The sequence below is a fragment of the Pongo abelii genome, chromosome X (assembly GCF_028885655.2).
Source record: "Pongo abelii isolate AG06213 chromosome X, NHGRI_mPonAbe1-v2.0_pri, whole genome shotgun sequence".
Classification (NCBI taxonomy): domain Eukaryota; kingdom Metazoa; phylum Chordata; class Mammalia; order Primates; family Hominidae; genus Pongo; species Pongo abelii.
In genome coordinates, this window is record NC_072008.2 from 136,641,249 (window position 1) to 136,666,024 (window position 24,776).

The 24,776-nt window shown below is 39.8% G+C and overlaps 1 protein-coding gene and 1 pseudogene across 8 annotated transcripts in view; one reads left to right on the top strand and one right to left on the bottom strand.

Moving 5' to 3' along the window:
• Positions 1 to 673: 673 nt before the first annotated feature.
• The window catches only part of ENOX2 (ecto-NOX disulfide-thiol exchanger 2), a 279,886-nt gene continuing 255,783 nt past the window's right edge, over positions 674 to 24,776 (bottom strand). For 7 of the 8 annotated variants that reach the window (XM_009235250.4, XM_003779727.5, XM_063721396.1 and 4 more), the window contains 5 exons: positions 14,049 to 14,230; positions 11,802 to 11,909; positions 8,271 to 8,379; positions 4,765 to 4,850; positions 674 to 2,218 (listed from right to left, as the gene is read on the bottom strand). In XM_009235250.4, the coding sequence (XP_009233525.1) occupies positions 2,087 to 2,218; positions 4,765 to 4,850; positions 8,271 to 8,379; positions 11,802 to 11,909; positions 14,049 to 14,230 (617 nt within the window). In that variant the 3' untranslated portion in view covers positions 674 to 2,086. The remainder of the gene's footprint in view (positions 2,219 to 4,764; positions 4,851 to 8,270; positions 8,380 to 11,801; positions 11,910 to 14,048; positions 14,231 to 24,776) is intronic. The other variant, XM_054545058.2, reaches the window with a different exon arrangement.
• LOC100434654 (SREBP regulating gene protein-like) lies at positions 22,581 to 23,189 on the top strand (annotated as a pseudogene).

Here is a 24,776-nt window from a genome sequence, read left to right on the forward strand (position 1 = left end):
CCTATACTAAACTGGCAGGAGTAACAGAAACAGACAATCTGCAATGTAAGTTGATTAAGTGAAGGAAAGTAAGGTGTTTAGGTGTGGCAGCTGTTGCTTTAAAAATTTTTTTTAATGTATTAATATCATGGTAAGGAGTTTGATTTTTTTCTTTTATTTTTTAAGTTCCGGGGTACATGTGCAGGATGTGCAGGTTTGTTACATAGGTGAACGTGTGCCATGGTGGTTTGCTGCACCTCAACCCATCACCTAGGTATTAAACCCCACATGCATTAGCTCTTTTTCCTACTGCTCTCCCCTAAAAATTAATTTAATTTATTTAAACAAGAAAAAACTGTAAGTGGAAAGTTTCCCTTGATTTCATAGATATTACTAAAATTAGGTATTCCAAGAGCCCGAGACTGATGAATCAAAGCCTTCCGTAGCATCGATGAGAGATGCATCAGTGAGCAAGCTAGTGTAAAATTAACCCTAGCTTCCTGCTGGTGCCACAGCAGGGTGCTTGAGGGGGAAGTCAGTTTTCAGCATGAATGGGCTGCTGTGGAACCCTGTTTCCAGTTGTCAAGGCAGACTTGGCATCTTTTTCCAACATCCTAGTAACCCAAAGGAAGGAACTGAGATAACTACTAATGGATTACTTAGAGCGTAAGTCATTAAAAACAGGACACAAAACTGAGGTATAAAAAGGAATATTTATCTTTTAAAAATACAACTTTGAACACTACTGGCATCTCATTTACAAAGTATTTTCGTGAAATACTCTCCATTGGCTTTGCTTACTCAGTACATTCTTTTATCTTCAATTGAGACTCAAGGGAGGGTATGCTTGCATTATTATAAATACCACAACCACCACCACACACAATAAAGACCATCTCTGCCTCAGGACATTCGCCCCAAACCTCCATCCTCTCCGTTTCCTTTCCACCAAGTAGAAGTTTCTGAATGGTCCACTCACATGCTGCCATTGCGATTTGCTGATGGGCACTACCGAGGTGTCTCTGGCAATTCGCACTCCAGGTGGAGCTGACCTATTTGGAGAAAGCCTCACAAACCCTAGCTCTTTATTTATTCATTGATTCATTACTATTAATACTTACATCAAGTCTTTGCAAACATTCAGCATGAAGTAAACATAGTATTTACAGCAGTATACGGTTTGCAATTCAACACACTGACAACAGAAGCAAAGGGACCAACAGACTGTAAGAAGGCCAGAGGGGAAAGAATATTAATATAAATCCCTTCTGCCACTGTGTGCGTGTGTGCGTGTGTTTGTGCGTGTGTGCCCACACATGAGCGTATTTTAATTCACAGAAAACTGAACATGCCCTCCTTTAAAAGCAGACTATTTACAAGTGATTCTGAATAGCACGAACACATGCCAGTCATACTGGATACTTGCTTTCTGCAAACACATCTAGATGTACTTTTTACAATTCTGAAACAGATCTTTAATGTGATATGTTAGAGAAAATAACTTTGGAACATTTGTCAACTTTTGGTTCATAGTAATTTTGCAAAAAGCCACAAACCATGCTTTGTTGTTTAAAAGGTGAACCTGGTCAGACACCTTCTAGAAGACACTGATGTGTTCTTTATTTACTGGTCTACTGAGGATTGGAAAGACAATGGCAGTTACACAGAGGACTTAGTGCTGCTCTCATGCCTTTCACCAGTAACAACATTAATGTAAAGAGAAGTTTAGAAATACAAATCACATACAAATCATCAAAACATTTCAGTTAACAGTGTTTAAAAAAATACCAAAGTCTACAACAGTAGTACAGACACTGAAAACACTCCAAATACTGTTTAGCATCAGGACTTTTGCAATATTTAAAGACAACCAATTGACAGAAAGGGGAGGAAGTTACAGCACTTGCGGTTTGAGGCAATTTCTCTTTAGGGCCTGTAGTTCGAGGTGCTGTCCTAGGATCCTTATTTTAACTCAAAAGATTTTCCAGGAATGAACTGACAAATTCAAAGGAACTTCCACTTGAAAACCATTAAAAATACAAATCACTTTCTATGCTTGTCCAACACATATTTATCTTCAGGATCCCAAGTTGTTAGGCAAAGAGATTCAGGTCAGCTTCAAGCCCTCGAAGCCACAGAATTTCCATCTCTTTTCCAGGCTGGCTCCAACTCCAGTCATTTCCTGCTTGAAGGTATGCTGGAGTCTACCCATGAGACACTCCACATCGCTGGTGCAGATCTGTGGGACAGAGAGAACATCTCCATTCAAAACCAGTTCTATTTTCCTAATCTTCTTTCCCAGTGTTGCCTACTTTAGAATGCTGATGTGTCTGTGTGTGTGTTGCAGGGGCGTTTAACCTCCTCCTGCTCCTTGCGCATTTGTGTGTGTTGGCAGAGTGGCTTCCAGCCAGCAGTGTTCCTCTGCTGTGACCATCAGATAGGGTCTGCTGAGTTGCTATTGGAAAGAGCTGGGGTCAGTCATGTGGAAAGGCCTGGGTTTGTAAGAAGCTGAATGATGGCTGCTCAGTGCTGGTGATGCTGTGTGCAGGTCCACTGAAGCTGCTGAGCCTTTTGGGAGGGGAGGAAGGTAGAAATGGCTGCCACCAGAGCAGAATCCCTCACAAATGCGTTAGTTCATAATGGAGAAGTAACAGGAATGGGGAAAGCTCTGTGTTCATACTTCTCTGCATTGTCTTTATCTCCCCATTTCTCTCTCTCTCTCTCTCTCTCTCTCTTACACACACACACACACACACACACAGACATCCCTCAATACGAAAACAAAAACAAATCTGTGGACTCCTTTAGGACTTGTTTTAGGTGGTCATCTTCACATTAGTAGAGTTAGTAAGTTACCCTCCTCACTATGAGCCTTGGCACCAGGGCTTGGGTAAAGAGCACCAAGGGATCCTGAAAGACACCCAGAGTTGGCGTCACAATGAATATCCCTGAAGCTGGAGGGAGCCCCGATTCTGTTGGTATCACCTCAGGCTCTCTTTGGGAGACCCTGGCACTACTCTGGCAGGAAGTTGCTAGGGGAGAGCTAGGCCTAGGCTAGGAGGGCAGTTATGACTTCTTCCCAGTGCTGGCAGTAGACTGTATCCAGTCAAGTGAATGAAGCACATTCCAGGGTATCATATAGAGTTGAATCCCCATTTCAGAAAACATAGATAATGTGTATAGATATATACATTTAATATAGGTACAGCACACTTGCAGGAAAGGGTCTGAAATATGTGGCGAACTGTTAACAGTAGTTATCCTTGGGCAGTGGGATTGTGGGTGGTAACTTGCACTTTCCCTTTACTAGATTTCTATACTGCTTACATTTTTAAGATAATGTGCATGTATTATTTTTGTAAATTAAAAAATAAGCAGATGGTTTTTACTGACACATAGTTCAATTTCATACCATTGCAATGGACTACTTGGTCCTAGTATTCACATTCCATCCTCCCCTTCACTGCCAAGTGGGCTATTTAATTGCAGAATAGCATCACTTCCCAGAGGGAAATGAGGGGGCAGTGCTAGCTCCAATGAAAGCAAATGCCATTGAAGAGGATGTATCGCCACAGCTGGGATGTGGTTAGAACAATAAGATTCCCAAGTGGGCCACTGTCTTTGTTAAGAGAACATATGCTTAAATGACTTAACATTTTGGACAGCACCTATATTCAATGGCACTTCTCAAAAGGCCCAGATCCTATGAAATAGGCAGTGCAATTTATGGGCACATTTCACTGAATGCTGTTTCTGAAAAAAAAAAAGTATCCTGAGCTGATTCATTCTGAGGAGTCAAGAGTCCCCTCCTGCATCTTAGAGGCACCCTTGATTTCCTAGGGAATTAGCACTTACCCCTGCTCCAGATGCCCTAGGAGTTCCTCCAAAGGATAGCATCCAGAGAAGGAAATGGACCATGAGATAATCTGTGAGCAAATATTCAGTCTGTGTTACAGAGGCTCTCAGCTCATTGCTCCATCTTTTTTTTTTTTTTTGGCCCCTGCCTCCCTTGTTTTGTAATAGACAATAGCAGGGGTGATGGTGGGAGAGGTGGATGGAGTAAGACTTCCCATTTTGAAAATGAACGTTGGCTAATGGCTAAAAACCAGGGACAAAAGTTTGATGGGGCCGGGTACGGTGGCTCATGCCTGTAATCCCAGCACTTTGGGAGGCCGAGGCAGGTGGCTTGCTTGAGTCCAGGAGTTCAAGGCCAGCCTGGGCAACATGGCAAAACCCTGTTTCTATAAAAAATACAAAAATTAGCCAGGCATGGTGGCATGCGTCTGTAGTCCCAGCTACTTAGGAGGCTGAGGTGGGAGGATTACTTGAGCCCAGGAGGTTGAGGCTACAGTGAGCTGTGATCTCACAAATGCACTCCAGCCTGGGCAACAGAGTGAGACCCTGTCTCAAAAAAAAAAGTTTGGTGGGTAAGAAAGCTGATATGGGTTGGTTTGCAGCTTATAGGTAAATTAAGAGAGGAAAAGTCTTCTAAGATATATGTTGGAAAAAGGATGGTCAACTTATTCAAGTTTGCCTGAGACTGCCCTGGTTTTAACATCGAAAATCTCAAGTCCCAGGAAACCCTTCAGTCTCCAGCAAACCAGGACACATGGGTCATCCCACTTGCAAAGGGGAAGCTCTGCACTGAATCACAGTGAGAGAGCAGGTGAGGGAAACTTCCTGAAAGCAGTAACTAATGACCTATTTATGCTTGAGGAGAGTCAGGTCACCTGTTAACAAAGAACCCCACATCCCGTTGCATCCCCATTTTAGGCCCCCATATACCTTATTATCAAGACGGTGCAAGTAGGAACAGATGTATTCAATGCTTGCTCCAAATGGGTGAACATGAAGGAATGTGGAGATAATCCCTACAGAGACAAGAGCATGGAGGTTATACTTGAGCCTTGTATTTCTCAAGGTTCCACATGACAGTGAATAGCAAGAGCTGACTCATATGTACAACAGAAATATACTGGACACTATTCTAAGTTTACACGTATTTTACTCATTTAATCTTTATAATAATCCCGTGAGGTGTGTATTGTCATACCCAGTTCACAGCTGAGGACACAGATGCACTAAAAGTGTAAGCAACTTGTCCAAGGTCACACAGCTGGTAAGTGGCAGGGCTGGTATTTGAACCCAGACAGTCACATACTGCCTCTTACTGTGCTATATCACATGTAGAAAAGCTGGCATTTGAGGAGTCACTTTAATTACTTGTGATGGCTAAACACTGTCTGATTCAAGGATTTTACAATGAATTTACACCGTGCTGGGCTTTTGCAGTTCCTTCACAGTCTTTAAATTAGACTTTAGCCACTTAGGTGTTAATAATGCCTTGCTGTTGTGGTAAACGTACAAATCATGTACTTTCCTGATTAACTTGTGCCTCTCACAAGAAAGTCTGCTGATTGTATTTGGGTATTATTTTGTGAACAGCTCTGTAAAGAAAAGCCAAACATTTCATTCACAGCTAACTCAAGTGGTCACTAGCATTCCGTGCTTACAGCCTCGAATCTCTTTGTGTAACAGAATTCTTATAGCAGTTTACAGCCTCCAGGAATGCCCCTGATTTCCACTTAGCCTAACTCTGGGGTGGCTGGCAGCTTCACATGCTGCCTTGATTGTTCTGGCCATTAGGTTAATTGTTTAATACTTCTTTCTCTGGAAACAGGTGGAAAATAAATTTTTCAAAAGTATAATATTTCTTTCTTTAATTTTTTTTTTGCGTTCACCTCCTTTCATAAGATCTTAAGTGCATCCAATAGACCCAGAATTGAGTTTGTTGAAAATTGTCAGGAAATAAAAGCAAAATTTGATTTGATTTCTAAACTACAACTTGTCTGTCCCTTTAAGAGGCTGACAAAGACTAGCACAGGTTTAAATTGTAGTTTGAAGTTCAATCAAAGCGGTAAGTTGGGGAAGGGTTCCAGAAGGAACTGATGGCAGGGCTCAAAATCTGTTCAAAAGGGATGCTATTACTTAGAACATTACTTTATTCTTAAATGACTAGGTGAATTGAATTTCTAAACACTGATTCTGGCTGAGAAACTTAAATTCTGAAGAAGACATTCCATGTTTGAAGAAATTCTAGATGTCCTGGCCAAGAAAGGCTGTCAAATGCCAAGAAATAACTCCAGAGGTTTAAAAACATTAAGTGATTTTGTGGGTTCACACCCAAAAAGCTGATTGAAAAAATAGATTTTCCTTTCTCTCTGCCAGCCCAAGACTACCTTCTTGAAAAAACAAAACAAGAAAGACTTATTTTAAGAATCTTTTTTTCTAGGACTATCCATTCACAGAGGCTTCCTTCTATCCCCAGCATTTCTCTGACAGGTCTCCCTGTTGCCATGCCAATTTGTTAAGAACTTGGAGTTGCAAGACGTTAATAAGTTGTAATAAGTTGTCACTTTTCTTGAAGGTTCAATGGCAGGTCCCCCTGTGCATCTTTATTAACATATCAAAGTGTTAAATCTGAGGATAATATCCATTACCAAAGGAGGCAGAGATATCTTAAAAATATGCAGGAGCCAGTCAGTGTGGAGGGCTTTTGAGACTAGAGTGGGGCTACTGTATAGCTCAGCTTCCTAGATGGCAGCTGGGATTATCTGCTGTGGCCTAAGACCAGTCATTCTTAAATGATTAACCCCTCTTAAATATTTTAGAGCCTCAATCTGTCACTGTTCTCCAAATGGAATATAAAGTTAGCCAGCATTTGTGAATGGTGCTGTGAAGTGTAATATGTTTTCTACTTACTGAGGGCTTACTATGGGCCAGGCACTATGCTAAGTGATTTAGGTGAGTTATTGTATTTAATACTCACAACTGCCCTTTCGGGTGGGTAATATCATTATGCCCATTTTGCAGATGGAGGAACTGAAGCTCAGAGAAGAAATGGTGGGGTCAAGATGGGAAGCCAGATCTGTCTGATTCTTTAACCATTTGTGCCATCTTGCCTCTCTGAATGAATTTTTACAGAGAGCAATGCTAGCATGGACCTCATCAAAGCCCACTAGTGTCCAACACACCAGTTTCCTGAGTCATCTGCCACTGTGATATAATAAAAAAATAAATATCTGGTCTTTGTCCCTGGTCCCCGGGGCACACAGCTCCTAAAACCTTTGGAATTTCTGGAGTGATAAGAGTTAAGATGAGTGGTAGCTGGGGGCCCCTTATAGCTTTAGAATTGGGGCTGGCCATCAGAAAGACTTAGGCATGATTAGAGAGTTGGAACATCAGGGAGGAGAGAGTGGCTGGAGATTGAGCTAATCACCAATAGCCAGTGATTTCATCAATCATGCCTATATAATGAAGCCTCCATAAGAACTTTGAAATGATGGGGTTCAGAGAGGTTTCTGGTTGGCAAACACATCAAGATGCGCACCCAAAAATGTACAGAAATTCCGCATACCCCTTCCCAGTACCTTGCTCTATACACCTCTTCCATTGTATCCTTTATGCTAAATCAGTAAGAGTAAGTAAGGCACTTTCCTGAGTTCTGTGAGCTATTCTAGCAAATTATCAAACCTGGGGTGGGTATTGTGGAAACCCCTGACTTTGTAGCCAAATCAGACAGAAGTAGAGGAAACTTGGATACCGTATATTTGAGACTGGCATCTATAGAGAGGGCAGTCTTCCAGGACTGAGCCCTTAAACTCATGGAGTCTAATGTTAAACTCTAACTTTGGGTAGTGAGTGTGAGAACGGAATTCAACTGTAGGACACCCACTTGGTATTGAAGAGTTGGAGATGTGGTGTTGGAAAAGACACCATGTATCTGGTGTCGGGAGGTTAAAACAAACAAACAAACAAACAATCCCTTGTCATTTGGCGTCAGAAGTGTTGTAAAAATAGCTTAGCCAGTAACCTGGAAAAACTTGAGAGGCCTATACTTGCTCCAGAGGCTCTCTGGAAAAGCTCTCTGCCAAATACGGTCTGCACTAGCCCCCTGAGTGGACATGAGAGGGCTTATCTATCCTTGCACAGATATTTAAAAAAAATCTACAGTGTGTTTCTCCAGCTGACCCCTCTTAGCTTAGTTCTTGTACTGACATGCTTGACTGCTTGACATGGCAGTGGCTACAAGGAGTGTGAGGGAGCCTGGCAGCTGCTGTTAAATTTGGAAGTTTGTATTTGCTCTTAACCTATCATCTTCAGAACTCTGAGTTCTTGCACTGCCATGCTTCATAAATGCTTGGCATGTGCTTATTAATCTTAGGTAAAGCCCTCCCCTCCTCCATTGTACCCAGGCATTGTACGTGGCATGTGTGCATTAGCTTCCTTACCCACTAGCAGTGCTTCACGTTCAGATTTGATAGGACTGCTGTTCATGGTCTTCTCAAGAGGGTATTCGCTATCCTGGTTTGATGCACACAGCCTAGAAGCACAGCTTTCCTGTGGACATAACATGCTTCTAGGTCAGTTCACTTTATTTGGCAATAGAGTTGGTTTCAATTAACTACACAACAGGTAACTTAACACAGGACCATAAAAACAATACCGTTCAATTTGGATTACTGAATGGGAGAGAAAATAGCATAAATTACAAAAGCATCACAGATATTCCAAAGTTTATTTATAGGGCTCCAAAACACAGAAACATTTAAACATTTACCTTCACCAGTTTTTTTTTTTCTGCCTTCATCTTGACTTTATACAAGCAATCTGGGCAACTAGACCCAACATTTATGGTATACTAACAAGATGCTAGGCACTGTTAGGTAAGTATTATCTCCATTCTGCAGATGAGGAAAGTCAGGCTCAGGTAAATTGGCTAAGATCACACTGCAAGGAAGTGGAGCCAGGATTTCATCCCAGTGTTAAAAGGACCATTGTTTTTTTAAAAAAGTTTAAGGTCCACACTCTGTTAATGGTAAATCCCATCTCAATGGACAATCTAAGTTGGCTACATTGCCAATCCACTGACAGTTAATCAACTGTTGGTTTTTGAACTAAAAATTAGAGCTTACATTCCACTGACAGTTAATCAACTGTTGGTTTTTGACCTAAAAATTAGAGCTTTTATTTACTAGTCTCTCTCTCTCTCTCTCTCTCCGATAAGGACATTATCAGTTAGAATATTCCTGACTTTACAGCAAGAAATGACCATGACAAAAAATAGCATTAGTAATGGCCTTCTTTGTTGTGGAAAGTTCTTCTCTTTAAGAGTGTAGCAGGAAGCGGGGGGGGGGGGGGGGGGGGGGGGCGGGGGGGTCCTAAGAGAAACTCAGGTGAAATCCATGACCAGCAATCAAAGTGAAAAAACCTCCAGACCTTTCATGGCTCTTTCTTTCTCTCTTTGGGTACGGAGAATATCTTTTCTGTTATTATAAATGTGAAGGCAAAGCTTTCAGAAGAAGGAATAAAAGAAATCACTGCTTCTTTTACTGCTGAAAAGAAAATGCTGCTGAAATGCTCCTTGGGGGGCAGATCATGGCTGACTCAGATGCATTTTCACTTCTTCCTTTCCACAAACCCTTAGAAGGGACAGGATTCCTTCTGTTTTCTTTAAAGATGTCTTCAAAGCTTCCAGGATGCTGTCTCTGAATGAAATGAATGGTCTATGCTGCAAGACATGTTGTTTTGTGAATTTACAGGCTTCCTGGCTGTAGTCAGAGGGGAACCCTTTCTTGATGACCTACTCAATCTTTGGCCTTTAGAATCCAATCCAGGCAGTAACCATTATGCCAAGTTTGATTTAAACTACTAGCTCACTTCTAAGCCACGGGCTTCACATCTGCTTCTGACCCCCTTAAAACATTAAATGATATGGTAAGCCGTTTCTTAAGTGTGAGAGTTTAACAGATTGGGGTTGATTTAAGATGTGAAAATATTCTGGGAAGTTTTAGCCATCTTGAATAGAACTGCAGCCTCACTTAAACCTGACTTCAATTTTATTATAGCTGGCATTTAAAAAATTAGAAGGTACATTGAAAGGATGCTTATCACCTTGAATTTTACTAGCAGATTTAAAGAGCTTAGTTCTTTCTGCACTAAGACAGACATAAGTCATATTGTTATACTGCAAAACACTGACAATAACTCACCCTGTAGCTTACTGTCAAGAAACCCAAACAAAAGCAAATAAAAAAAGAGATCCCTCCTCACCAAAACTTATTGCTTTCCTTTCAACCTGAAATTATTTTTGCAGTCTAATGTGATGGTACTTTGCTTCCTAACCTAATTGTGTCAGGTTGAAATATTTGGTCACAAATCAGCTTCCCAGAGAAGATCAGTTTATAATGAACTGTCATGAATTTCTCTAAAAGAAGCTTTGCTTAAAATAACAAGAAAAAAAGATATTTTGACTCACTGTTTTTTGGATTATCAGGTGGATCTTTTCCCCTGTCCTCATCAGCCAACACTTCATGGTCTATTCAGTTTCCAAATGGGAAACACTTACCCTTAGGCACAATATGGCAAGTTTCTTCTATGCCATTTGACCTCTTACTTCTTTAAATGAAATACTTTACAAAGCAGAAAGCTACTTACACAAAAAAAATGTCCTTAGGTCAAATTGTGATGTCAATCCTGAAGAGTAATTCTAAGCATAATGTCATGAGCATAACCCCATGTCTGTCTACAGTCTTCTGGATACATAATCCATTTTATGCAGGAAGCAAAACAGAGCTATGTGGCAGCTCTGGGACATTTTAGAAGCCCTGATGGCATGAGGAAAGTCCTGATAAGTAGAGCAGCTTTGGCGCTTTTCAATTAAATGCTTGATAAATGAATTTCTCTGGGATTATGCTTGTTTCTTTAATAGTGCCCACGAAACTGGAAAGTGAGTTGGTTTTATGAAGTGGAAGAATTAAAAGCACGTTGCAAATGGCCTCTAGAAGAAAACACTTTCAATCATTTGTTTCAACTACACCAAGGTTGCCAGTTCTTAATGGCACTCTAGGGGAAGGCACTGCGCTGGTAAACACACTCAGGGCCTGTATGCACTGCATCTTCCTGAGCTGAGAACAGAAGATAAAGAGAATATGCTCTTGAGGAACTGTATCACTGTTGATTTCTGACTCTCGGTCCAAGCTCCTAATCTTCTCTTCCTTTAGAGACATCAAAACAAGGAATTTCTGGTCAATGGGCTTCCCTTTTCAGAGGATAACGTCAGCTGAGTATTGATGCATCAAGGAGATTGGAGAGGTTGACTTTACACACCTTGAATAGAATGGGCACCTGATTCATGGTTGTGATACATGATTCTATCCAGATATTAGACTCTCTGGTCCTCATTCGTGGTTCTTATTGCTGAGAGCTCTCAATTGATAAAGTCCCATCTTGGCTTATAGCTTTAGAATACTGTGTCTTATTTTTTTTTTTTTCCCAAGGTTTCCCTCTTCTTGGTATTGGCTATTCCTCTCATCTGCAGCTACTCATTATTACACTAAATTGACTAGCTGCAAAGAAATGCCAATGTGCTAGCTGCACTTGTGTTTCTTCCTTTAATGAAATGCTCAATTAAAGGTAGTTTGTGTCACATGAGTTTTCTATGTTGCTATTTGCTTGACAAGATGAAGCAGGGAAGAGGTATGCACTCTGGTCGGCTCCAAGAGAGAAGACTGAGGAGTTTTAGGGATGAACTGACTTCTTATTCATTGAAAGGTGTACACTCCAGAACCCTTAGAAATGCCAAGGACTCATACCTAAAAGCAAAGCCCTTAGTGTAAGAATTAACCCCGAGAGGGGCTTTTAATTCCCAATTGGTCAAACATTCCCCATTGATTTCTAGGGCATAACTTCCAGGGCATTTTCACTGTCACTGAAAAGTAGGTAAAGGGGCAAGGAAAAAGGTTCACTTAGGGTGCATGTACCTTTTCTTTAAGATTTTCCAACATTTTTTCCACCTGTAACTTGTCATCTTTGAGTTTTTCAAGTTCAGCTTCTTTCTTTTTGTATTCCTCTTGGACTTTGAGTAGATGCTACAAGAAAGACCGAAGACAATCAATTTATGAATTATGGAGCCGCACTTCATTTAAAATCTCTGGCTGAAATTAGATATCAGGTGGGCCTGCCTCACTTTCTTCCAGCACACACGACCATTTTTCCATAAAGAGATTGGGCAAATCAAGATATTTTCACTTTACGTTATTTTGTCTGCCTCTTAAGAAATTCCTTTGAACTTGTTAATATTTTAGAAAGGTCTTGAGAAACTAATTGATCCAGTCACTTAACTTCTTCCCTATTCTGGCTGGGGGTCAGAGTAGGGTGCAGTTAATACTGTATGGGCAATGTTTTGATTGCTGCATAGAAGTAAATGTAATGTTGTAAAGCATTCTTGCAAATAGCCGTTTGCCAAGCCAAGTTCAATTTCTGTGAGGATAGTAGTAAAGAATCCAGATTTTACATATGTTAGTTTCCATATAAGTAGGCAGGAAGCTATATTTAGTATTATTAATAATTTCAACAAAAAATATTTATTGAGTGCCTAATATGTACTAAGCATTGTGCTAAGGGTTTTACATGCAAGGTCTCATTTAAACCTCACAATGACCCTATGTTACTATTATCCCTAAGGATAGGAGAGGTTAAGTGGCTTCCCTAACACCATTCAGATAGTCAGTGGCAGAGCTGGGATTTAAAATCAGGTTGGGTCAACCCCAGAGTTCATGTCCTTACACGCCTTATTATACTATACATCTTTTGAGATAAGATGTGAGAAATTTTATCATTGTTTACAAGGCATTTTTTTTCAATACAAAATAATCAAAATGAGTGAAATTATTTTTTAAGAGGTAGAGACCTAATTCTCACTGAGGTCTTTGAAGTGATGAAATGAAATAAAGTTTCATGATTTTCGAATTGCATTTAAGTAGCAGAACTATCCTTATGTGAAATGGTTTGAAAACCAAAGAGGGAAAAAACAGCAACAACAAAAATGTTTCCAAAGTCTTGCTTTTCAGAGGCTTGCAAAAGACCACTGGAAGGGCTAAAAAGCATGGTACAATGTACATTGTCAAAGTTCTTTGAAGTGTAGGTGAGGAGGTGCATTTTTTCATAGAAAGATCTCTGATATAATTTACATGTTCTAATTAAACTCCATGGTGACGGTAAAAGGAAGGTGAGCATTACTTCACACATTTTGTTAATAGAAAAGGTGAAATATTAATGTCATATTACTTGTCGTATAGGAAGACAATGGTGGCAGAAAGAATAACATAGGGTTCCTAGTGCCAGAATAGACTGCTGTTCATGATTTGTAATTTCCAACCAGCAATTAGCTTTGCCCTAGATAATTTCAAGGCATACAGTTAAAAACTATTGCACAATTTAAGATGTAAGGACAATGGCTGGTAGTCTAGCATGACAGAAGACAATAGTGGCCTTACTCAGAGGCACTACTCCTTTACTACAGTGAAAGCAGCTGTTGATATCTTTTAAACTGTAGGATCACTGTGGTGATGGTTACGTAAAACTCCTAGATGTTGAACATCTGCTACACTATGTTGTCTGTGAATGCAATCGCAGTTGGGTGCATTTATTTACTTTGCTTTTTACACTTTGAATTATGCACAGGTAAACTCATTCACATAAGTGACTGTTAATACAAAACAAAATAAAAACAAGTTGGTATTATGTGCTCAAAGCATTGACACTTAAAAACCTATAATGTACCTATTTCTACTGAAATCAAGGGTAGATTCCTGCCATTCCTTTTAAAAGGCTGTATTTCTTGGTATTCTATCAACTAGATACTTGTTCATCAGCACTTTTTCATATCTAAATAATTGAGGTTCTTTGTAAAGACCCTGAGGCCCTGTCTAGATCCCTAAGTACCTTCTGAAGCATAAAGAAAAGATTAGATTATGTTCAGTGTAGTCTAATGTTAAATATTTTTCACTGAATGCTCATTCTTTGAAAGCTGGCAATCCATTGCTATCTCTGTATTAATTGGAATATTTAATTAACCACAACAATAATTCCTTCCTCAGCCATGCCAGATAATATTACATCAAGAAGAATAATAGGTTTGATATCTGATTTGCTTGCAGGGGACCCTTTTATAGGTGAGAAGCTGATGCTATTCTACCCAGAAGCTCAGAAAACCAAAATGCCTTTACCTGTTGCATTCCTTGCAGGGCTTGTTGCAGGAGTTTCAGCTGCTGTTCTTTGTTTGGGTCATCTTCTCTGTGGGCTTTGCCTTGTTCTTGCTTGAGCAGTTCTACTTCATTCCGGTAGGCATCGAGCTGCCAACGGAGGCTGTCATTTTCTTCCTTCAGAGCTTCTGCCTGTGATACTAAGGCTAAACAATCAATATAAAATATGAAACCATATATCCAGATTCATTTGTGGTTCATCTGAATACCACAAAAAGGTTGGTTCTTCCTCTTGATGAAGAACTTTAGGTTTGAGTTGGCCATGTCAGCAAGAGATGGACACAAAAGCACACAGGCCCGTTTTTATAAATGAACTAGGATTCCAACACACAAAAGTTCACATCATGTTCCTCATTCTCCACCTCAAATATAACTAAGATATTTCAAGGTAACATCAATTTCTTTTATTTGAAATGTAGGAAATAACAGCCTTGTAATAATAAAATATAGGACCAATTCTCTTGAACCGACAACTGCCTACACAATAATGTTGCTGACAGATGTTTTTAAAGAATGCAGCATTGAGAAACTTAACCTCAGAATTTCCTGCTGCTCTGTAGCTTTGTATAAAGAGTCAGATTCTAACTTCAGTTACACTCATTTTATTTTTACTGAAAATGTAAGGGGGAGTAATGAAGAATCAAAGTAGTGCCAGAGGTTAGCAGGCTGGAAAGCAAATGCTGAGGGACGTGGTTATGGGAGGCACACAAATATGGGAGCCCGGAAAAAGAAATACAAGGCACAGATGGAGTTGTGTTAGTGAATATGCAATTGCATTTCAAGATTTCTTTCTTTCCTGCCTTCCTTTTTTTTTTTTTTTCTTTTTTTTGACAGAATTTCACTCTGTTGCCTAGGCTGGAGTGCAGTGGTGCGATCTTGGCTCACTGCAACCTCTGCCTCCCGGGTTCAAGCAATTCTCCCGCCTCAGCCTCTTGAGTAGCCGGGACTACAGGCGCCCACACCATGCCCGGCTAATTTTTGTATTTTTAGTAGAGACGGGGTTTCGCCATATTGGCCAGGCTGGTCTCGAACTCCTCACCTTGTGATCCGCCTGCCTCAGCCTCCCAAAATGCTGAGATTACAGGCGCGAGCCACCGCGCCTGGCCCAAGATTTCTTAATATGCACGTTTTCATGTACTTCTTTTAAAATAACTGTTAAACAACAATTTGAAACACACACACACACACACACGAATGTAGCATTGACTCATCTCACAGAGGAAAGGTAAATGTAAAAACTAAGACATAAGATTTCCAGTTTCCAGTCTGGCATGTAAGGACCTTTAGAAGCTGCCACTCTGTATTAATAACAAGTAAAAAGCTGAACAATGTGAAAAATCAACAACTCTTCTTATATTTGTTAGAGAAGTGAGGTTACAGGGCAAACAGCTGCCCCCAAAACAAAACTGGAGATACAGACAGGTGAATATAGAGAATCACAATTTACTGGACAAAAGACCCATGAGCAGAAACCTCCATGGGACCCAGTCCTTGGGTAGGAAAACCTGAGGTGTAATTAACAAATTGCTGGAGGCTCAGTGTGGACCAGTCTGTGAAATTAGCTGGGCGTGGTGGTGTGTGCCTGTAATCCCAGCTACTTAGGAGGCTGAGGCAGGAGAATCACTTGAACCTGGGAGGTGGAGGTTGCAGTGAGCTGAGATCACGACACTACACTCCAGCCTGAGTGACAGAGTGAGACTCGGTCTTGGAAAAAACAAACAAACAAACAAAAGAAACTCCAGGAAGACCCAGTCATTGGAGAGCTCCCACACATTCATAAGTTTTACCTCCAGGAGATATACCAGTTCCTTACAGTGAATATCAGAGAAAAATGTCCTCATGTTTCTGGCAGGGGAAGGGGAAAAGGAACAATTTTGAAATTGCAGACCATCCTGGTCTTCTTCACAAGGCCTGCCCTCGGGAAAAACTATTTTATCAGAGCGTCACCTGTTGGGGTTTTAGAAGAACCTAACAGACCTGGGGGAAGATAAATGTCCAACTCCAGCCCCCTCCAGCCATCCTGTCCCACCAAAGGTGTGTGTGTGTGGGGAGGGGGGGGTGCGGGGGTGATGGTGGTGGGAGTGGGATAAAACTGAGAAGCACTGGTGAAGTTCACAGTTCAGGGACACAGGTTCACCAAAAGACTGAGACCTAATCATAGAACTAGAGAATGCTTTCCCTTCCTCCACACCTTACCACACTATTTATTACTAAAGGGCTACTTATGAGAGTTTCTTTCACCTAGTACATCATGTCCAGATTTTAACGAAAAATTACAAGGCATACTAAACAGTAGAAAACACAGTTTTAAGAGATACAGCAAACACCAGAACCAGACTCAGATATGGAAGAGACGCTGGAATTATCAGACTGGGAATTTTTTTAAAAAAACTATGATTAATATGCAATGGTCCTTAAAGAAAAAATTAGACAACATACAAGAACAGACGGATAATAAGAGCATAAAGAAGAAATTCAAAGAAAGAATAAAATTAAATATTAGAGATCAAAAACACTAGTAGAAATGAAGAATGCCTTTGATGGGGTAATTATTAGACTGGACATAACTAAGGAAATAATCCCTGAGCTTGAGGATATGACAATAGAAACTTCCAAAACTGAAAACCTGTCTTAGTCTGTTTTAACTGCTATAACCAAATACCACAAACTGGGTAGCTTATGAACAACAGTAATTTATTTCTCACAATTCTGGAAGCTCAGAGGTCCAAGATCAAGGTGCCAGTATCTTCAGTGTCTAGTGAGGGCCTGTTTCCTAGTTCATAGATGGTGCCTTCTACCTGTGTCCTCACATTAGGAAGGGACAAGCGGCTCTTTGGGGTCTCTTTTTATAAGTGTACTAATCCCATTCATGAGGGCTCTGCCCTTATGACCTAATCACCTCCCAAGGGCCTCACCTCCTAATAGCACATTGCTGATTAAGCTTCAACGTGAATTTTGGGGGATACATACATTCAGACCATAGCAAAAACAAAAAGAGAAAAACAACAGATGCTGGTGAGGTTGTGGAGAAAAAGGAACGCTTTTACGCTGTTGGTGGGAGTGTAAATTACTTCAATGACTGTGGAAGACAGTGTGGTGAATCCTCAAAGACCTAGATCCAGAAATACCATTTGACCCAGCAATCCCATTACTGGGTATACACCCAAAGGAATATAAATCATTCTATTATAAAGACACATGCATGAGTATGTTCACTGCAGCACTATTCACAATAGCAAAGACATGGAATCAACCCAAATGCCCCTCAATGATAGACTGGATAAAGAAAATGTGGTACATATACACCACAGAATACTATGCAGCTATTTAAAGGAATGAGGACATGTCCTCTGCAGGGACATGGATGGAGCTGGAAGTCATTATCCTCAGCAAACTAACGCAAGAACAGAAAACCAAATACTACATGTTCTCACTTATAAGTGGGAGCTGAATGATGAGAACACATGGACACATGGGAGGGAACAACACACACTGGGGCTTGTTGGAGGGTAGGGGCTGGGAGGAGGGAGAGCATCAGGAAAAATAGCTAATGCACACTGGGCTTACTACCTAGGTGATGGGGTGATCTGTGCAGCAAACCACAATGGCACGCATTTAGCTACGTGACAAAACTGCACATCCTGCACATATACCCCTGAACTTTAAATAAAAGTTGAAAATAAAAAAAAATACTGAAAAAAGTACATAACAGAATATCCAAGAACTAACTATAGGACCTCTACAAAAGGTGGAAACATGTGTAATGGGAATACCTGGAAGGAGAAGACAGAAAGAAACAGAAGCAATATTTGAAGCAATAATGACTGAGAATTTCTCCGAAATTAATGTCAGACACCAAACCATAGATCCAGGAAGTTCAGAGAACATGAGACAGGATAAATGCCAAAAACCCCTTCAGCCTATGCATATCATATTCAAACTTAAGAAAATCAAAATAAAGAAAAAAATCTTGAAAGAAACCACAAGGGAAACAAACACCTTACCTATAGAGGAGCACAAATAAACATTATATCTGACTTCTTTTCAGAAATTGTGCAAATAAAAAGTGGAATAAAATATTTACGGAGTTAAGAGAAAAAAAAATCAACAACCTAGAATTCTGCACCCTGTGAAATCTGGATCTACATAAAGAAAGGAAGAGCATCAAAGAACGAAAAAGTGAATGTAAAATAAAAACTTTTGGCTGGGTGCAGTGGCTCATGCCTGTAATCCCAGCACTTTGGGAGGCTGAGGTGGACAGATCATGAGGTCAGGAGTTTGAGACCAGCCTGGCCAACATGGTGAAACCCCGTCTCTACTAAAAATACAAAAATTAGCTGGGTGTTGTAGCGGGTGCCTGTAATCCCAGCTACTCAGGAGGCTGAGGCAGGATAATTGTTTGAATCCAGGAGGTGGAGGTTGCAGTGAGCTGAGATTGTGCCATTGCACTCCATCCTGGGCAACAAGAGTGAAACTCCATCTCAAAAAAAAAAAAAAAAAAAAAAAAGAGAGAATTATGCTAAATCTACTCTTCCTGTGCTTTAGAAATGGAACAACAAAGTCTGGGTGACAGCACATCTGTTTACAGCATGGTTTACCAAATATTTTAGGCCCACTGTTGAGACCTACTACTCAGAAAAGAATATTCCTTTCAAAATATTACTGCTGTTGACAATGGACCTAGTCACCCAAGAATACTGATGGAGAAGTACAAGGAGACAAATGTTGTCTTCACACCTATTAACACAACATCCATTCTGTAGCCTGTGGATCAAGAAGTCATTCTGACTTTCAAGTCTTATTATTTTAAAAAATCATTTCATAAGGCTATAGTTGCCATAGATAGTGGTTCCCCTGATGGATCTGTGTAAAGTAGATTGGAAACCTTCTGGAAAGGATTCATGATGCCATTAAGAATGTTCATGATTCAGGGGAGGAGGTCAAATTATCAACATTAACAGGAGTTTGGGAGTTGACTTCAACTCTCATTGATGAATTTCAGGAGTTCAAGACTTCAGTGGAGGAAGTAATGGCAGACGTGGTGGGAATAGCAAGACACCTAGAATTAGAAGTGGAGCCTAAAGATATGGATTGAATTGCTGGAGCCTCCTGATAAAAATTTAATGAACAAGGAGTTGCTTCCTATGGATGAGCAAAGAAAATGGTTTCTTGAGATGGAATCTATTCCTGATGAAGATGCTGTGAACATTGTTGAAATGACAACAAAGGATTTAGAATATTTCATAAATTCAGTTGATAAAGCAGTTATGGGGTTTGAGAGGATTGACTTCGATTTTGAAAAAAGTTCTACTGTGGGTAAAATGCTATCAAACAGCATTACATACTACAGATAAATCTTTAATGAAAAGAAGAGTCAATTGATATAGTATACATTATTGTCTTACTTGAAGAAATTGCCACAGTCACATCAACCTTCAGCAACCTCCAACCTGATCAGTCAGCAGCCATCCACATAAAGGCAAAATTATCCCCCAGCAAAAAAGATTACAACTTGCTGAAGGCTCAGATGATAGTTAACATATTTTTTTTTAGCAATACAGTCTTTTAAAATTAAGGTATGTAAATTGTTTTTTAGGCATTATGCTTAAAAGACTACAGTATAATGTAGACTTAACTTTTATATGAACTGGGAAACCAAATAATTCATATGGCGTGCTTTATTGCAATATTAGCTTTATTGCAATGGTCTGAAATGGAACCTGTAATATCTGTGAGGTGAGGTATTCCTGTATGTATTTATGTATGCTTATGGACAAGTGAAATAAATGACAGCAATGATACAAGAAATGGTAGGGGAGAATCAGGAGCATTTTGCTATTATAAGATATTGCGGTACCCATGAAATGGTATAGTGTTATTTGAAAGTGGGGTTGAATTAATTGTAAATGTATATAATCTAGGGCAACTACTAAAAAATGTGAAAAAAAGTATAAATGATATGATAAGGGAGAAAAATGTGGAATAATATAATATGTTCAATTAAAAATACAAAAGGCAGAACAAGTACAGAAGACAAAACTAGAAATAAAAAACAAGGGTAACCAAAAGAAAACAGCAACAAACATGGTAGATATTTATCCAACGATATCAATAATCACTTAAAAAATTATTGATCTAAGTATGCCAATTAAAAGACAGATGTCAGTGTGGATTAAAAAATAAGACCTAACCATAGGTTGTCTACAAGAAATCTGCTTTAAATATAAGGGTGCATATAGATTAAAAGGAAAAAGATGGAGAAAGATATACCATTTTAACACTAATTAAAAGAAAGTGGAAGTGGCTATATTAATTTCAGACAGAGCTGATTTCAGAGCAATGAAACTTATCAGGGAGTAAGAGGAGCATTGCACACTATTGAAGGGGTTAATACTCCAAGAAGACATACCAATACTGTTTGTGAGCCTAATAACGGAGCATTAGAATACCCAAGTGAATAACTGATACAACTGCAAGGAGAAATACATGAATCTACTATTACAGTTGGAGAGTTTAGCTCCCTTCTATGAGAAATGGACAGATCCAGCAAACAGAAATCAGCAATGACACAGTTGAACTCAACACCACCATCAAACCACTGTATATAATTACCATGTACAGACTATTTCATCTAATAAAAGCAGATTACACATTCTTCTCAAGCTCACATGGAAGTTTAACCAAGAGAGACCACATTATGGGCCATAAAGCACACCTTAAAAAGTAAAAGAAGAGAAATTTTACAATGTATGTTCTCAGATCACAGTGGAACTAAATTAGAAATCAGTAACAGAAAGATAGCTGGAAATTCCCCAAATATATGGAGCTTGAACAGTATACTTATAAGTAACACATAGATTAAAAAAGAAATCTCAAGAAAAATTTACAAGTATTTTAAAATAAATGAAAATGAAAATACAAGTTATTAAAATTTGTGAAATGCAGTGAAAGCAGTACTTACGTGGGAAATTTATAGCATTTAATCCATCTATTAGACATAAAGAAAGTTCTAACACTAATAATCTAAGCTTTTACCTTAGGAAACTAAAACAAGAAGAACAAATTAAATAAATCCAAAGTAAGCAGACATTTTGTCAGTTTCTTACAAAACTAAACATACTCTTACCATACCATCCAGCAAACATGCTCCTTAGCATTTATCCAAATGAACTAAAAACTTGTGTCCACACAAAAATCTGCACATGGATGTTTACAGCAGCTTTATTCATAATTGCTAAAAGTTGGAAGCAATAAAGATGTCCTTCAGTAAGTGAATGGATAAATAAACTACGGAACATCCAGACAATGGAATATTATTCAGTGCTAAAAAGAAATGAGCCATCAAGCCATGAAAAGACATGAAAGAAAATTAAATGCATATTACTAAGTGAAAAAGGCCAATCTGAAAAGGCGATATACTATAGGATTACAACTATATAATATTCTGGAAAAGACAAAACTTTTTACTGGAGATAGTAAAAAGATTACTCATTGCCAGTGATTAGTGAGGAGGAAGGGATGAAAAGGTGGACCACAGAGGATTTTAGGGCAGTGAAACTATTCTGTATGATACTACAATGGTGGATACATACCATTTTAAATTTGTCAAAACCCAAAGAACATGCAAGACCAAGAATGAACCCTAATGTAAACTATAAACTTTAGGTAATGATGATATGTTAATGTAGGTTCATCAATAGTAACAAATTACAATCAATTGTAACAAAATGTACCATTTTGGTGAAGGATGTTGATAGTGGGGGATACTGTGCTTCTACAGGGACAGAGATTATATGGAAACTCTCCACTTTCCGTACAATTTTGCTGTGAACGTGAACTGCTCTAAAAAAGAAACTTATTAATTTAAAAAATGAAGGAAACTTAGGTTATATGTAATTATTTATGGTTTAGGACACATTGTTCAAGTTCAAAAATCATAAAGCCTATTTCAAAATATTTAATCAGAAGATTTTCATTCACTCAACAAACATTCATTAAGTACCTTTAGAATGAAAGATAGAATGAAGTGGAAAGCAAAAAATTGTGTAAAGGTAGACATAAATTAGATAAAAAGGCAAGGCTTTTATTTTGAGCCGTCTCCTCAACCTTATTTTTAATGAGAACCAAATAATTATGGTGGGTTTTCCATAGGTATTAAAGAGGTCAATAACACTAGTTTCAATGTAGTCCAGAAAATACAATTTAGAAAATCAAGTTTCAGGCTTATAACTATGGTTTAAAAAATGTGATCTCACTAGTTTCTATTGTTTACATGCCAAATTAATGGAAACATTTGTAGTTTATACCTTTTTTGATTACTAACAGAACATAAAACCCAGAAAAAGAGACATTTTTAAAATGGATCAAAGCAGACTGGGCCGCAGGCCGTGGGGCCCACGCCCGCCTGGAGGGATAGGGCTGCCCAGCACCTAAGGGCTGGGCCTGCTGCATTTCATGCCCCATGCCCCGGCAGCCGCACCCCACATCTGCGCTGGGATGGTGAACCTAGCAGTCATGGTGTGGCGCTGGCTTCTGCGGAAGAGGTGGGTTCTCGCCCTGGTCTTTGGGCTGTCGCTTGTCTACTTCCTCAGCATCACCTCCAGGCAGGAGGAGAGGGCAGTGAGAGAGAGAGGAATCACCTGCAGGTTCAAGACCATGATCAGCCCATCCCGTGGAAAGTGTAGTTTAACTTGGGCAATAGCAGTCATCCCAGCAATCAGTGCCACAACTCCATTCAAGGGAAACAACTCATCACGGATGAACTCAGCTACGTTTGTGAGAGTAAGGATTTGCTGGTGAATGGCTGCTGTAACGTCAACGTCCCTAGCACAAAGCAGTACTGCTGCGATGGCTGCTGGCCAAACGACTGCTGAGTACTGTGTCTCCTGCTGCCTGCAGCCCAGCAAGCAACTTCTCCTGGAGCACTTCCTCAACCAGGCAGCTGTGGCATTCCAGAACCTCTCCATGGCAGTCAAAGATCGCTTAGAATTGTGCCTGGTCAAATGCAGGACCTCATCCCAGAGCCTGCAGCATGAGAACACCTACTGGGACCCCATAGCAAAGTACTGCTATTGAGAAAGGCTGCCAGAGCTCTTCCCTGCATGACAGGCCAGTGGACTTACTCCAGCCTGGGTGAGGAGGCCCCACTGAAGAACTCCCCTCCTGGGGCCCAGCTTCAGCACTCAGGCCAGGCCGTGGGAAGAAGACAAAGGCAGCACTAGGAAACCTTGGCTTTGACCACTTCTTGTGTTGTCATCTTTGGCTTCATTGATGACCTGGGCTTACCAGATAGAACTCTTCTGTAAAGCAGCTTGGACCCTCCAGCTGGTCCCATTTGGGAAAGATGAAACCGCAGGCCAGGCTCATGGCAGTGTTGGAGTTCTTGCATGACTCGACCCTGAGACCTGCACAGGGACCTGTGACTTGTGTTTGTCAGGGACTGGTGTCACTTCTAGGTTTGATCCAGGCCTTTTCACTGTAAAATTATTTATTGGATTCCTTTGGAGTAGTGGGAAAATTATAATGTTTTATGTAGGAAAATGCCTTGCCCTTCTAGTTGAATATGTTCAAGGAAATTGTTTTTTTTTTATAGTTAATAATAATTTATTGTATATTTCAGAATATCTAGAAGAGAAGATTTGTAAGGGTAACTAAGGAAATTGTTTTTGTTGTTGTTCTGTGTTCTCAAGTTTCACGAGTTAAGTCATCCCTTCACCCAGATAAAATGTTTTGTCTTTTAGGACACAGATGTTCTCTCTAGGCAGTTATTTTTGTTTGTATTTCGACAGTATCAAGCGTAGGCCCTGAACATAACCTGTTAGCCATATCCTGATGTCTAAAATTATCTAAAAACTCAGACACTCTTCCATTCTAATCTAACTGCAAGATTTCTAGCAGTGGGCACCGTGTGTCCGCCCTCAGGTTCTTTTCTAGTGACAGTTGAATTTGCTCATATGCCCTATGGAGAGCACTGTTTTAGTAGAAATCTAACTTCTCATCCTGGAGGAATTTTCTTTTGCCACTTAAAATTAACTGTGGGCTGCTAAGCCAGGGTACAATGGGAGCCTCAGGAAGATCAGAGGCAACTTCTTCTGCTCTGTCAATAGAAACCCAATGTTGAGGCAATTCCTAAACAGAGATGCACCTAACAGCTTGCTGTACGTGTTCATTCTTTATTGCTTTCAGCTTTGGGGGTGCAATAGGTATAAATGTTTAGCTTCCCTATTATTTGCAAAGAAGAAGAAACCCAACTTATCAGAGCGCTGCAAGAGAAGAGTCTTACTCCCGCCCTGAGTGGGAGATGAGAATGGTCATTATGGCTTAGAGAATGCTGCACATGTAGGTTGCTGGTGTGCCCTGAATCCACATACATAAAGCACTCCCCATTTTTCTACTGTAATGCAGATTCTCTGATTCAAGGTCTAGCATATTTGATCCTAAGATCAAGACATCATGCCCTTTGAATAGTACTGCTCTTTGATTTCAGTAGTCACATTAACACACAACTCTCCTATATTCCTTCACTAACCTCAGGATCGAGCAAGGTCTTTTTTATTTTTTATTTTTGTTCAAATTATTGACCTGGGAGCAGGGTGCTAGTTCTATGGTCAGAATTCAACATTTCTTTTTTCAGTGGAGCTTTTTCTTTGGGCCATATTTGCCTTCCGATACATTTCTGCAATATTTCCTTAA